The 14,575-nt window shown below is 35.7% G+C and overlaps 2 protein-coding genes and 1 long non-coding RNA gene across 3 annotated transcripts; 1 reads left to right on the forward strand and 2 right to left on the reverse strand.

The window, feature by feature from the left end:
• Positions 1–4,965: 4,965 nt before the first annotated feature.
• On the forward strand, positions 4,966–6,330 carry LOC126715421 (uncharacterized). Its single transcript, XM_050416017.1, has one exon. The coding sequence runs from the start codon at positions 5,137–5,139 to the stop codon at positions 6,259–6,261; it is 1,125 nt and encodes a 374-aa protein (XP_050271974.1). The 5' UTR covers positions 4,966–5,136; the 3' UTR covers positions 6,262–6,330.
• A 1,134-nt stretch (positions 6,331–7,464) lies between these two features.
• On the reverse strand, positions 7,465–11,927 carry LOC126715430 (uncharacterized). Its single transcript, XM_050416027.1, has 2 exons — positions 11,693–11,927; positions 7,465–7,937 (listed from the first exon to the last, which is right to left on the reverse strand). The coding sequence occupies exons 1-2, from the start codon at positions 11,786–11,788 to the stop codon at positions 7,605–7,607; spliced, it is 429 nt and encodes a 142-aa protein (XP_050271984.1). The 5' UTR covers positions 11,789–11,927; the 3' UTR covers positions 7,465–7,604.
• On the reverse strand, positions 9,488–11,683 carry LOC126715437 (uncharacterized). Its single transcript, XR_007651863.1, has 2 exons — positions 10,069–11,683; positions 9,488–9,930 (listed from the first exon to the last, which is right to left on the reverse strand). It is a non-coding gene; the product is annotated as an uncharacterized LOC126715437 (long non-coding RNA).
• Positions 11,928–14,575: the final 2,648 nt, after the last annotated feature.

Raw genomic sequence — 14,575 nt, forward strand, 5'->3', positions numbered from 1 at the left:
GTTATTTTTCTTTAAAGACTTGATTGTCAAGCATGTCAATAAATGTATTGTTGGAAAATTGCCTCAAATTCCAATTGTGACTTGAAAAGTCAATTAGGTTTCCTAGTTTAAAGAAGAAAAAATTATTTCTTGATGTAGAAGGAAAGTCTATTCTTTGTTAAAGAGGTAATATATTCCTAGTTCAAGAGAAAATAGGAAAAAAGTTTTATAAATAGACAATGCTATAAAGAATTTGATGGTTTTGGCCCAAGGGTCCTCCATATGGAAAGAGGGAAAATAGAGCATGAAACCAAGAGAGAGAGAGAAAAAAAAAAGATTTCGCTTGGGAGAAACAACAAGAAAGCCGCACAAAGAGAAAAGAGAGAGCCCCCAAAAGGGGGCCGTTTAGAGAAAAAGAAGATAGCCAAGAGAGGGAGCTATGGGTGGAGAAGAAAATAAAATGAAATAGCAAAGTGTTGTCACCTTTGAGAAAGATAATTAGTGTGTGTGTGTGAGCAAGATTTATTGTAATTGATTTGATAATAGTGAAATTATTCAGAATTTGTCTCATAGTTTTTCCTTTCAAAGAGAAAGAGTTTTCCACATAAATTTTATATTCTTATATGTAATTATTATTTTAAATTTGCTAATATTGTTGATAATATTATTTGGGAACCAACATGTATGACCTAATACTAATACGAAGAGCCAATTAACATGGAATGGCTGACTTAAATAAATATAAATGAATAAAAAGAGTGGTGGAATGATCTATGTAGCGGGAAAATTGGTGGAAGTGTGTTGGAAATCTTTATACCATAAACAGGTTCTGAATAATTTTTGTATTTCTATGCATTAAAGTTGTTGTACAATATATACTGTATGGGTGAATAAGAAGTTTGTTTAAGGAACATTAACTATCAACTTCTCTCTCCCCGGGTTTGAGATCTATATTTTTTAATAAATTTGAATTTATACTAGGTACTCTAAACCCAAACTTGTTTTTTCTCATTCTTCAGTAAATAAACCGAACGGACTAAAATGCTATGTTGATATGAGAGAGAGAGGGAGGTTGACAATTAATTTTCGTTTAATAAACTTCTTACTCACTCACAGTGAAAGCTTAATCTACAACTTTACAAGTTAATGTGTCAATAAACAAAAGTTTATTGACAAAAGTTTAATAAGTGATATAAAGTTATTATACTTGTAACCTTTATGAAGTGGGTGAAAAAGGGTTTACAAGTAAGGAAGGGTTCGAATTTTGTTACATAGCTGATAGCACATTAATACACATTTGAAAAAGATAAAAATACAAAGTGAACAGAATACTTGCAATACTACAACCATGAGGCTTGGCAACAATTGTTGTGTGACAATGATCAGTTCATTCTCTGTTTCATTGTTACAAAGCATTTTTTTTTTTTTTTTTTTTTTGTAGCTAACAATATTAAAATAATTTTGTTGACTTCCTTACCTTTTTCTCATAAAGAAGTTTTACTTGTCTCTCTAAGAAATAACTGTTGAACAAGTTGAAGACGCATTTACAGAATTTACAAGGGAGAACATTGCAATAGTGCTTATTAGCCATGATGTAAGTTGATTATTAATTGTCATTTAGTTTCTCATTGTCTTGTGCAACTATATATGTGACAGAGCTGTTTGATTATTTTCTTGTTGGATAGGGTATATAACAAGTGTTCTGCCCCCTCAAAAAAAAAAAAAAAAAAAAAAAGTGTTCTGTGCACACTTTTAGTGTACATTTCTTATTTACAATTTTCTTTAAAAAAAATTGAAAAAAAATGTTTTTTAGATCTTAAACATAAACTTGTTTTTTTCGCTGATTTCAAAATATAAATTTTGTTTAGAATGGTCTAACTCAAAAACGGCATTTAGAAATTCCCAACTTTGAATTGACCCCTGGGCCCTAGCAATGCTAATTTCCTCATGCACCACCAAAGACAAAAGACAAGCAAAAAACCCCAGTGGCTAACAACATGCTTTCATGGTATGTATACTGTACGGCCCCTAACATCCAAATCCATTTGGGCCTTAGGCCATGGATCAATAGTATGGCCCAAGGGTCCAACCTCCGTACTACTCGGGATCCCAGCCCGAGCCCACAATAACTACGAGCCTAAGCTGGGTGTTGTTAAAATACTTGAAAAGCGGATTACGGATTCCAACTCACATATTGCTCGGAAAGTCATCCCCGGACGATATGCAAATGTTCGGTCACATCACCCTATGAGTGCTCGGCAGTGCCTTAGGAAACTTCGCCACCGAGCACACTTACTGCAGTGGGAACCATTTCCAAAGCCACTCATACCTAAACATCCACTTAAAATTAATGACATTGGACCTCTCATTGCACTAATTAAAAGGTAATGATAATCCCCCCACTAACAATTGGTTATAAATAGGAGAAACTAAAGAATGGAAAGGGGATGCAATTTTGTGGAGAGAAAAGAGAAAGAGAAAGAGAGTCTGAGAGGAAGAAACACAGAGAAAAAGAGAAAAGTGATCTCATTGAGTCTCTAAATCTAGAATGACCCAAAGTAGGATACCCAAATCCACCATACAAATAAGTTGTGAGCCTAAGTAGGGGTTTGGCCCAGTAACCCTGTCTTTGGTGCGCACACATACATATATGCTAAACTTTATGTTAATCTGATTTTATTTAAGTCAAAACCAATTTCATGTAAAAAATTAGATAAGGAAGTTATGATCATGTAAAAATAATTTAGCATGTTATATACAATCTTATGTAAGATTTGACTCAATGGCAAAAAATCTTGCTTTAAAAAGATTGAAAGGCAAGAAGTACGTAGGAAAGAAAAGCGAGAATAGTCTTTTACAACATGAAATATTTTCAAGTAGGCACAATGATCGAGCCTTAATAAACATGAAATATTTGTTGTGTGCTATGTCCACAAGGAAGCCTTACCCTTAGATTTGTTCATGCAGCTAGAAAATTACATTTGTTTTCACAATTTTTAGGGTATTACTTGCATAAGTTACTTTTTTTTTTTTTTTTTTTTTAATTCGATTTTCTTGACAGCCTTTTAGAAGTATTTAGTGCTAATCAAACATGCAAAGTGAAACCACTGAAGGAGATATTTCAACAAGCTATGAATAGATTAAAAAAAGAGTTCGTAAATAGTTAAGTTCAAAACATAATTTCGTAAACATAGCTTTAGTTCAGTGTGCTTTGAAAGAATCACACACTTAATCAAAACAAACTAAAAACTAACACTAAGGCAAATTTGAGATAAAATTAAATTCAACAAACAAAGAATCTATCAAACTATGCCATCTTATGGCGACAAAATGGACAGAAATCATTCATCTGTAGCCATGGAAGAATGCAGTTTTGATGAAAAATATGTGAGCATGGCAACTTAGCATGCCACCCCACACGAAAGTCTTCCAAACACACTGCACACTCACCACCCAAAAGCAACGATGACCCTTCTTCAATATTCATTACTTTCAAGCCTACAATTAATCTTACATCATCAGAATCATCATCAACAACATCCTCAGGAGATTCGTTGTAATAAACACCACCTTCATCATCATCACCATAGTCAATAAAAAGAACAGCACCGTCATAATCATCATAAACATCCTCCTCCTCTTCTTCTTCTTCTTCTTCTTCCACGACAATCATTGGCAGAGGACTTCTTGGAGGAGCCAAGTTAAAATTGCTTTCATCGACTGAAAACAAAGACGTATTCTTCATTGAAAATATGAAGAGAGGATAGAAATTCTAATACAAATAAGTTTTTTGATTTGAGACTTTTGATCTCTCAATAAAAGAAAACAATTGTTATTTATATTATAGAGAACCTAATCCGATTTTGTAAAGGACAACTCGTATATACTATGATTGGGATGTGTGATGTGTCGGTTATTTCAAGATAGAACTTACAACTAATTCCCATGCAATCTTTCATACCCAAAATTTACAACTAATCCCTGTGCAATATTCCATACCCAAAATCTAATTAACTTGGAAGTTTTTGTATGATAATGTAATGACATAAGAGGGGGTGGGTTTGAGGAAATTTGGAGGGACATCTTACATTACCCCTCCAAACCCTTCACTTTTTAAAGGAGTGAAATACTAGCGAAATTATTAAGCATATAAATTACATGCCTCTAAGATTAAATATGAATTTGAACATATTCTCTCATATTGTTAGTGAAATGACGCACCAATTGTCATTCATTAAACCAACTTAAATTTTTTCTTGAAAATCTTCATTCAACCATTTTTTTTTATTATTAAATTCATTCAACCAATTTAAATAAAGAGCACAGGCAAGAATTTTTTTTTTTTCCCCACAACTTATTAAGCTCATAAGTTAGTGATTTTTTTTTTTTTTTTCAAAAGATTAAAAAAAATTGTGAATTGTTCCGACCTAAAAAAAATAGTTGTGAATTAAGAGTAACATTAATTTCACGTTTAAAGGATATACACTAATTTTATTATACAGTCACTAATTATTAACACTACTAATACCCAAAAAAGAAGAAGTTAAAAGACTAAATTTACGTGATAATGAACAAATGCATCAATGAATTTTTAATTAGTTTCAATGTGTAGGATGGTGGATGAGGAATCCCCCAGAACAAGATTGAAAACCATAACATAACATGTATCCAATTCAAACTACTACAACTGAGAGAATTCGTTCTTATTTGGATAGAACTTATTTTGCTGAAACTGAAAACTGAAAACTGAAAACACTGTAGCAAAATAATTTTTAAATGTGTGAATAGTACCGTGGGACCCATTTTTAATGAAAAAGTTGCTGAAAAGTGTAATTTGTGGGTCCATAAACAGTGCACAAATGCACTGTTTACTGTGGAAAAGTCAATAAGTGCGGCTTCCAAAAAAAAAAAAAAAAAAAAAAGTCTGAAACGCGTTGAAGGAAAACGTGGACGCAAGATAAGCCGAATCCAAACTCCTCCTTAATTCAAACAACAACAGCTTCTTTTTTGACAAGAAATCATATCCCTCTATGATACATATGGTTTGTTTGACAAGAAACCAATAAACAAAGCCCATAAACAATTCCCTTACCCACCTTATTAATACACAGTACTACAACTACACACACCACTCAAAAACACACAAATCCCCCAAAGATGGCTCTGATTAAATCCAATCAAACCCCAATCAAGATCATGATCCTCACAATCCTGACCGTCCTTTTACTGGGCCCAGTTTCTCAAACCCACGCCAGAAAGCCCCACGTCATCACCTTCCGATCCCCGAACCTCTACCCTGAAGGCCTAACCTACGACCCATCGGCCCAACACTTCCTCGTAGGTTCTGTCCGCGACCGCAAAATCGAGTCTGTCTCCGACGCTGGAGTCGTCGAAACTCTAATCTCCGACCTCGACCTCCCCGAAAACGCCACCGTTTTGGGCCTGGCCGTAGACACCGTCAACAAACGCCTCCTCGCCGCCGTCACCGCCGTCGATCCGCTCGCTCACTTCACCGCCCTGGCCTCTTACGACCTCCAAAAACGACGCCGCATCTTCCTCTCCGTACTCGAAGACGATGACGTCACCACCGCGACGACACGTCAGACAGCAAACGACGTCGCGGTGGATTTCGAAGGAAACGCCTACGTAACCAACTCGGTCTCGAACTTCATCTGGAAAGTCAACAAGGAAGGACAGCCGTCGATCTTCTCGAAATCAAAGGTTTTCACTGCCCAACACGTGGACCAAAACGCACCGTTTAGTTTCTGCGGGCTAAACGGGATCGCTTACGTCAGCAAGGGGTACTTGTTGGTGGTGCAATCCAATACGGGCAAGATGTACAAGGTCGACGCGGACGACGGGACTGCGAGGCAGGTTTTGTTGAACAGAGATTTGAGTTTTGCTGATGGGATGGCGATACGAAGAGACGGCGTCGTTTTGGTGGTGTCCCACAAGAAGCTGTGGTTTTTGAAGAGCCAGGATAGTTGGGCGGAAGGTGTGGTGTTCGACGAGGTTGAGCTCGACGAGGAAGGGTTTGCGACCTCGGTGGCGGTGGGTGCGGAAGACAGGGCTTACGTGTTGTATGGGCATGTGTTGGAGGGACATATCAATGGGATTTCAGGGAGAGAGGGGTTTAGGATTGAGGAAGTGAGGTCTGAGAGAGAGAACGAGGATGAGAAGGTTTGGGTTTATGTTTTGGTTGGTTTGGGTTTGGCTTATTTCTTGTTTTGGAGGTTTCAGATGAAACAGCTTGTTAGGAACATGGATAAGAAGACCAATTGAGTTTTTTGTTTTTTTTGTTTGTTCCCTTAATTTAAGTTTTTATGGAATCAAAGGAAGTTTGTTTTTATATTTTTGGGATATTATGTGTAAGCCATAAACTAATGCACAATCGGACTTGTCAATTTTGGAGTAACACAAAAATGAACTAGTTTGGGTCCGGTGCTCTTGTACATTGGATCCGTTGAGATTTGAACACGTGTCAATTAATTGTCATGTATTCAATACTCAACGAGTCCAATGCATTTGTGCCCACAAAAATCTCATTTAGGGAGGAGGGCATTATTTGTAAGTAATGTCAATACCAAACTCATGGTAAAAAAGAGAAAAAGTTTGGTACCCAACTTCGCCATTGATATGTTAAATATTCAATTTTGAATATTAGCTTTCAAAATTTAAAGATGAAGTTGCCTACTAACCACCTCTTTTAAACGTAGGAGCCTTGTGCCGCTTTGTGCATTGAGTACAACCAACTTGGCTAGGTCCAACTTAAATATCTTGCCAATTGAGTTTAGTGAAATCACAGTACAGCGCACATCTTAGAGCAATATATCCTACAAATCCAACTACAACATGGGTAGAGAAGCCTCAAAACAAGGAGATGCATACAAGCAGTGATGCTAGCCTAAGATGCTTCTATATGCCGTCTACTACTAAATTTCATTTGCCACGAACAATGCAAATCCAGTGGTGATTCTGGCAGTCTTGACTACATGCAAACACACAAACCACTGTTGTGATACATAAAAAAGATGTCTCAAATAACATATCAATTTGTTATGCAATTAAAGTTTCAATAAACTTTGATGAATTATCTATATGCAGATGAGTGGGGAAGTGCTTATAGTAACAAATATGTGTTGCATATGTAATCTACTAGCATCAACTACTGTAATGTTTCATGATCTACTAAGATCAACTCTGTGCAATGTGAGACAGATGATTTTGGAATACTTTTGGTGACACCGGAATCATTCTCCTAAAGTTAGCACAGCAAGATCCAGGTATGGATTGGTTTCCTTATGTATTACTCTATGTTTTGGGGAATTAAACAAGAGAACAACAGCCCAGCCAAATCAAAGTTATAGACTTGCATCTAATGTTTTTAGGATTTAGGACCTGCTTGCTAGTAGTTGAAGCTAAGATTAGGCAACCAAAGCTTCATCAAGGCCATTTGGAACGGCACAAAACTAATGGGTTCTGCACTAGAAGTGTCAATTTGGTGGTTTGTAAATTGTTATTCATAGTCTGAAGATAAGATAAACGAAAAGCTTAACTTTTGAACAAAGCCATCATTAAGAATTCAACAAAGGATCATAGGATGGAGTGTCATTACTGTCTTGTGGTCAGGGAAGAGTTGCTTCCACCAGAGGTTTTTTAGAATTTGGAGATGGTATTGGCAGTGGCGGCAAGAGTGAAAGCTCTTTCTCCTTTGCTGATGGTGGTGCTGGGGGTGTCTTCGTCCCGTTCTCATTTTTTGGTTTTGATACGCCAGCCTTTTCCCTAAGCATATCAAGTTTTTCCCTGATCTTTCTCCTGATCTCAGGTTTCACAACACGTGCTTCAACAGGCTCTGTTGGACCACTCAAAATCCCAGCAGTCAAATATATCATCATATCTCTTCGTGAAACACTCAAGTTTATTGGGACTTCTGTTTTCCATCCTTTTTCACTTTTCAACTGCAAACAGAGTTGAAAGAAAAATTCTGAATAAATTAAAAAAGCTCTGTACAAACCCCAATTATCTCCAACCAAAAGTGGTCTTAAGCATTACAAGTACAGCATAGTATTGGCTATTTAGCTATGGTATTCATGCCCCTTGCAAGTTTGTTCACGAGAAAAGGCATTTATGTTTTCAATCTTGGCCTCAATGCCTGCATCACTAGGCCCTTTAACTTCCTAAATGGAAGGTTTATGAGACTTAAAAGTTTCTTCTCCCTCCTGACCTTCTAGAAATGTACTTTTGGTGGACCACAGTTCCAAAAAGAGGAAGAGATTAATAAAGGAAGAAAGGTAAACTTTTATAACCCAACCACTAGTAAAACCATAACACAGAACTTGTCTTTATCTCAATAAATTCACCTTCACAAGCCCCATCAGTACTTATACGCTGCAATAATGGTGAAGACAACTTCAAGAAACTTTTACCTGAAAAGCTCTTTAGAAACTTGAACATAATACTGAATTCTATAAGAACAAATTAAACTGCAGGTAACTTATATTTGGTACTGCTTTTTAAATAAATTCATTCCATACTAAGGCTATACTAGTTTAATACGTCAATCATAATACCAGACATTTTTGCACATAGGCAAGTAAAGATTTATACAAGAAAAATTCCAAGAGTTTGTTTTAGAGCATCTTAACTCTAGGGGGAAACATATGATAAGTACTCAAAACTAATAATATTAAGCATGAAAAGCGTGTCCAAGAGTGACGGGAGGATATAAAAATGGCAACATAATCATAGCATATAGTTATATATATTGTGGTCTCATATTGGATAGTCTCAAAAATTATACAAATTAGGCACACCAGTTGCAGCATATGAGGATATTGAATGGGCTATTAACTTTAAAATATAAACCTCAACACTATGCAAAAACGTGCGTTGACCCCACTTCATTATGATTTTTATAATTTCTTATAGTAAGTTATAGTGTATTGATTGGCATGCATGAATACAATATGCAACCCATCTTATTTTGACTATTTTGCAGTCAATAATAAGATTAGAATCCAAAACCTCTAAAAACCTTACCACGGCCTCACTGTGTTAAGCTTCTAAGGTTTATGACTGTGGTTTCTTCGAGGGAACATGGCCTCCTAAAGAAGATAGAGATAGGAACAGAGGAAAGGAATTAAGAACAAGAATTATTATATCAGTTATGATCCATTACATCCACATATTTCCCTCTTATAGGTTCTTGTAATACACTGCTGCTACTTTCAGTTAGTTAGTTATTCTAACTGACAACTAACCAACTAACTAACTATGGGACTTATACAGTACAGCACTCACAACTTCTCTTACTAATACACTCAATTAGGGTCTTAACACACTACTGTTAGATGACATTGGTACATCTAATCTTGGGTAATAACCTTGTTAAAGGCAGGAGGCAATGATAATTATTGTGTCATAACATCTTATGACTTCCAAAGAATTTTTTTATCAAAATAAACTGTATAAGTATATGAAATTGTGAAATTATGATAAACATCTGCCATTTCAAATAGAATATTCATATATTAGTAAATTGGATTTTATTAACTTTCTAAAACAGGTGCAATCCACTTAATAATGCAAGTTTTCTTACTAGTTCAAACTAAAATAACTGAAAAAGTTGTAACCTCATGTGCACCAAAATACCCTGGATGTGTCAAGCCTCACAGAAACCAGGCCCAATTGACTGGCATAGAAAAACATTTGGAGTACCCTAGCACATGCACAAGGGCTGCAAGCAAGTGAACAAAACAAGCAATTGTTGTTTCTTTCTTCCATCTTTTCTTAGGAAAAGAAGTGATAGTTTACTTCGAGGTTTAGTCACAAATACAACTTCATTTTAGTTCTACTCAAGAGGCATCTTTTTTCCCTCTTTTCTTAAATCCTTGTTCTCCTTTCTTTTGATGAATAAGCAAATTCATTCAAACCAAATTACAGAAGTGCAAGCTGCAAAACCAGATGCAGCAGCAGTTACAAACAACTCAAAATGAAAGGCAAACAATTACATTAACCACTAATATAAAACTCAAAGAGCCTAAACCAAGATTTCTGCTCCTAAACACAAGCAAATGTTGAGCTGCCTACCTAATCTATAGGTCTGGTTTGAAGTTCAGGTTTTGGCAGATGTCTCTCTCTCTCTGATTGCCCCTTTATTTCTCTAAATGATAGCTTCATCAATCTTAGCGTTTGAGGAATCAATCCGAGAATATTCTGAGAATGTGAAGACTGAAGAAGCTATTAAAAAACACTTACCATATGGTGCAACTACAATGCAACATCATAGAAAGGTCATGATCAAGTTTCCTTGAAATGTTATAAAATGTAATTAAAAAAAAGGGTAGGATAATGTGGCTAGCACCAGTTCTCAGATTTGGTTCAGAGCCGATTGAACCAATTTTCTAGTAGTTAAAACCCCCCTAGTGAATCTATTGAGGGTTGGCCAAATAACCCACATAAATTTATTTACATTACACTATTAATCATCACCCTAATGCACCTTTCAATTTATGAATTTCACAAATATCCCATCAATGAGAACTCAATTTTCATAAACCACTACACAAACAAAACTCAAAGAGCTTTGACCAAAATTATAGCTCCTAAAAAAATTGAAGTGTATATCAAGCTGCCAACTTAATCTATAGGCCTAGGTAGAAAATTTAAAGTTTTTGTAGGGCATTAATTTATCGTTGAAGTCCCACGTTAACGATTTCAATGATAGTTTCTCTAGTCTTGACACTAGAGGAATAAATCTGACAATGCTAAGATTGAAGAAGCTATCATTCAAAGCATATTTTTGTCATTTTAAAGGCTTTGACCAAAAAAATAAATGGATCTTAATAGTACAACTAAATTCAAAAATTGAAAATTAGTCACTAAGATAGTGCAACTACAATGCAATCTCAAATTCCTTTTTGGGTGGGCTGGGACTTATGCTTGTAGGGCTCATCTTCCTCTCCTTTTATTCTCAATTTACTTAGCATAGAAAACAAAACAGTACATCATGAGAAAAAGATGTAGGTGTATCCTACATTGTTAAGTGCCTAAACTACCTAGGAGTTATTTCTCTTTTTTAGGTGGGCAGGGCTTGAGAATAACACTATAAAGGTCTGACCTTGGTGCAATGGCAAGTGCCCTCCACCAAAGCGATACATCACATGTTCAACTTCAACAACACCAGGAATTGGCCTTCTCAAAATTGGAGGTAAGACTGTCTACCAACAAACTCTACCAAAATCCGCAAACAAAAAAGCACATTTTCCTAGGGAATCTATTGACTACTGGTTCCAACTCACACTTTACAACTTTTCAAAGGAAAAGCCACAAATCTACTTATTATCTACATACATCACATACTATACTCAAAGCATTAAGACATACCCAAAGAATGCATTTACACAATAAAGCATCACCTAATTAACCTTTCAAGTTGTGAGCTTCACAAACATCCCATCAATGGTAAGTGTTATAGGCTTATAGCACATCGTTTCTACAGCAGTGAAAGATATAGAAATATTAAATCACTGAACTTCGCACAGAAAATGGAGTTCCCAAAAAAAAAAAAAAGTGCAGCTAGCTAAATAGCATAGTATATGTTTCAAATAAATGGTAAAAAACTCAGGACCCAGTAACCCAATTACTAAATTAGAGTAAGCAAATTGATGCAACTTCAATTTATGTGATAGCTTGAGTGTGAACTTTGAATAACCTGAAGAAGAGGAATAGATGTCTTTGTGGGTATGTGTTTTTCTCCAAGCCCTGCAGGAAGTGGGGGCCCCACCATCTTCAAGCTAAAGAATGCCATCTGTCCCTTCGGAGATATCACCGGAAACAAGCCAACCGACAAGCTTCTCTCTCAGTGACTATGGAGTTGAAGAGTTTAGACAAGAGTTTCAAAGTACAGCCTTAGAAAACGTGGCAACAGTGGGTGTGGTGTGGGTGGCATTTTGAAGATATGTCGAAAGGTAGAATGAAGTTAGTTCTGGGCTGGCCCAATTGTTGGGCTAAATTGTTTATTTAAGCTTTGGGGCTTTGCCCATCAAGTCATCAAGTTTGCACAATCTTTTGTAGGCCAAAATGGCTCATTAGCATTAATTTTTGAAATATTTAGCAACAGAGCATTGTTTCGGAAAATAATTAGGAAAATACCATTTTTTTCTGGTACTCGAGCTTGGTGAGCTCGAGTACCATGTTTTTTTAATCCACCATCGCCCCATATTCAAGGAGCCATATAGTGGCGTTTTTAAACTCTATAGTGACGTTTTCGGGCCCTATAGCGGCGTTTTCCTGCAAAATTTTTTTTATAAGTCCCCATAACAGGTTCAAGGGGCCCTATAGTGACGTTTTTAGAGTGACGTTTTTGGGCCCTATAGCGGCGTTTTTCTGCAAAAATTTTTTAGAAGTCCTCATAACAGGTTCAAGGGGCCCTATAGTGGCGTTTTTAAGCCCTATAGTGACGTTTTCGGGCCCTATAGCGGCGTTTTTTTTTTTTGAAGAAGATGTTTGACCAATGAAAAAATGGTACTCGAGCTCACCAAGCTCGAGTACCAGAAAAAGTGGTATTTTCCTAATTATTTCCGAAACAGTGCTCTGTTGCTAAATATTTCAAAAATTAATGCTAATGGGCCATTTTGGCCATCTTTTGTAAGTCTATAATGTTATACCAGTACAATGTAATGATTATCAAAAAAATGTAATTTTATACCCTTCTATTTTTTTGGCCTGACAAGAAGAAAGGAAAATGTTATACATGCTCTTTTTCTTCTTCTTCTTCTTTTCTTTTTTTTTATTATTTATTTTTGGGTTGTAAAAAGGAAAAAATATCATGAAAATTCTTGATAATTACACCCTCTTTTGTTGGATGGTGGAATGAAATTAGTTCTGGGCTGGATGGAGCTGGGCTGGCCCAATTGTTGGGCTAAATTGCTGATTTAAGCGTGGGGCTTTACCCATCAAGTTTGTATTATCTTTTGTAAGCCTATAATGTTAGGTACTATTAACAATGTTACACTATGTCCCCCCCCTTCAATTTTTTTGGCCTGACAAGAAGAGAGGAAAATGTTATCCATGATGATCTTTTTCTTTTTCTTCTTTCTTCTGAAAAAAAATATCATGAATTCTTGACAATTACAATCTCTTTCGTTGGAAGTTCAGTTGGTAATATTTTTTATTCATGAGATTTTAAGATTATTGTAGGTTTAAACGTAATTTTTTTTTTTTTTTAATTAGTAAATCTTAGTGTTTGGTAGGTCCTAAGGAAGTATCTTTCTTTAAAAAAAAATTATAATTATTTTATTAAAAAAAAAAAAGACAACAATCTATTAAAATCCATGAAAAGTCAAGTACACATACATCTTAGCATTAAGGCATTATCTCAAGTTTATACAATCAAAATTGCATTTAACTTTCAATGTACAGACAAAGGGGCTATCATCTTCATATCTTCCACATTTCGTGCATGTTTGGCCAGACAATGAGCACCTCTATTGTTTTCACAACTTCTATATGAAACTTCAGCATACATCAAACAAGGTCAGCAGCAATTTTACACTATGTCTAAACAAGGGATAGGGAAGCGAAAGGAAAGGGGGAAGAGATGATAGAGGAAAGGGAAGAGAAAGATAACATTTTTACTTTCAATTATTTGGTTTGTAAGGAAGAAATGGAAGGAAATATACCTTATTTTTGGGTTCCACCATAAGAACCTTCTCTTCTCTCTTCATCTCCTACTATTTGGGAGCAAAGAAAATGGTGGGCCATGAAGGAAAACAAATTCCTATGTGGGTGGTTAGTATGCAATGAGGGGCGTTCTAGTAACTTCGTGGTTGGTATGCAAAACCTACCTGTGGGCTAGGAAGATGTTCCAATGGTTACATCAATCAAAGTCACATTAATCGTGCCACTCACCTTACCACAAGCCTTCCCATCAATCAAAGTCACATTAAAATGTGATGTATGTAGTATTTCCCCATTGGATTTCCCAACCACTTGGGGAAGCGCTCAATCTTGTAAAGTAAGTGTGCATTTGATATTAGAGTTTTACTTAGCTTATTTTATTAATTAGCTTATTTTTGTTACATTCATGGGTCTCATTATACTTTTTGATACTATTAATGAGTCTCACTATACTATTTTAGCTAACTTTTATCTTTATCGACAGTACTTTCAATAAAAAGTTTTCAGTTTCAGCTAAATAAACTATTTCCAAATGGACCCTAACCATAATCTATCACTTCCAATCAAAAATGGTTAAGAAGAACCATGATGGTTTCCCATTTCTGCATGTACTTAAGAGGATATAAATAACCCCACCCTCCCAGAAGAAGGTATGAAATCTCTCACAATTGAACTACAAATATTCTTGCTTTCTTACATAATTACGCTTCTGAGTGCTTATTGTCACCTAGCACAATACTATACTATCCCTGTACAGAAATCAAGTAATACCAAGTTTCAGCAAAGCTTCACCCCTCATCCATCCTTAGTCAATAAACTCCAAACTACCTAAAGCTTGTTTTCCAATTACTTTCACCTTCCATTTTATTTTCCTTCACCTAAATCCATCGTAACCAAACAAAATAATTTATTTCCA

Source organism: Quercus robur, chromosome 1 (genome assembly GCF_932294415.1).
Source record: "Quercus robur chromosome 1, dhQueRobu3.1, whole genome shotgun sequence".
Taxonomy (NCBI): domain Eukaryota; kingdom Viridiplantae; phylum Streptophyta; class Magnoliopsida; order Fagales; family Fagaceae; genus Quercus; species Quercus robur.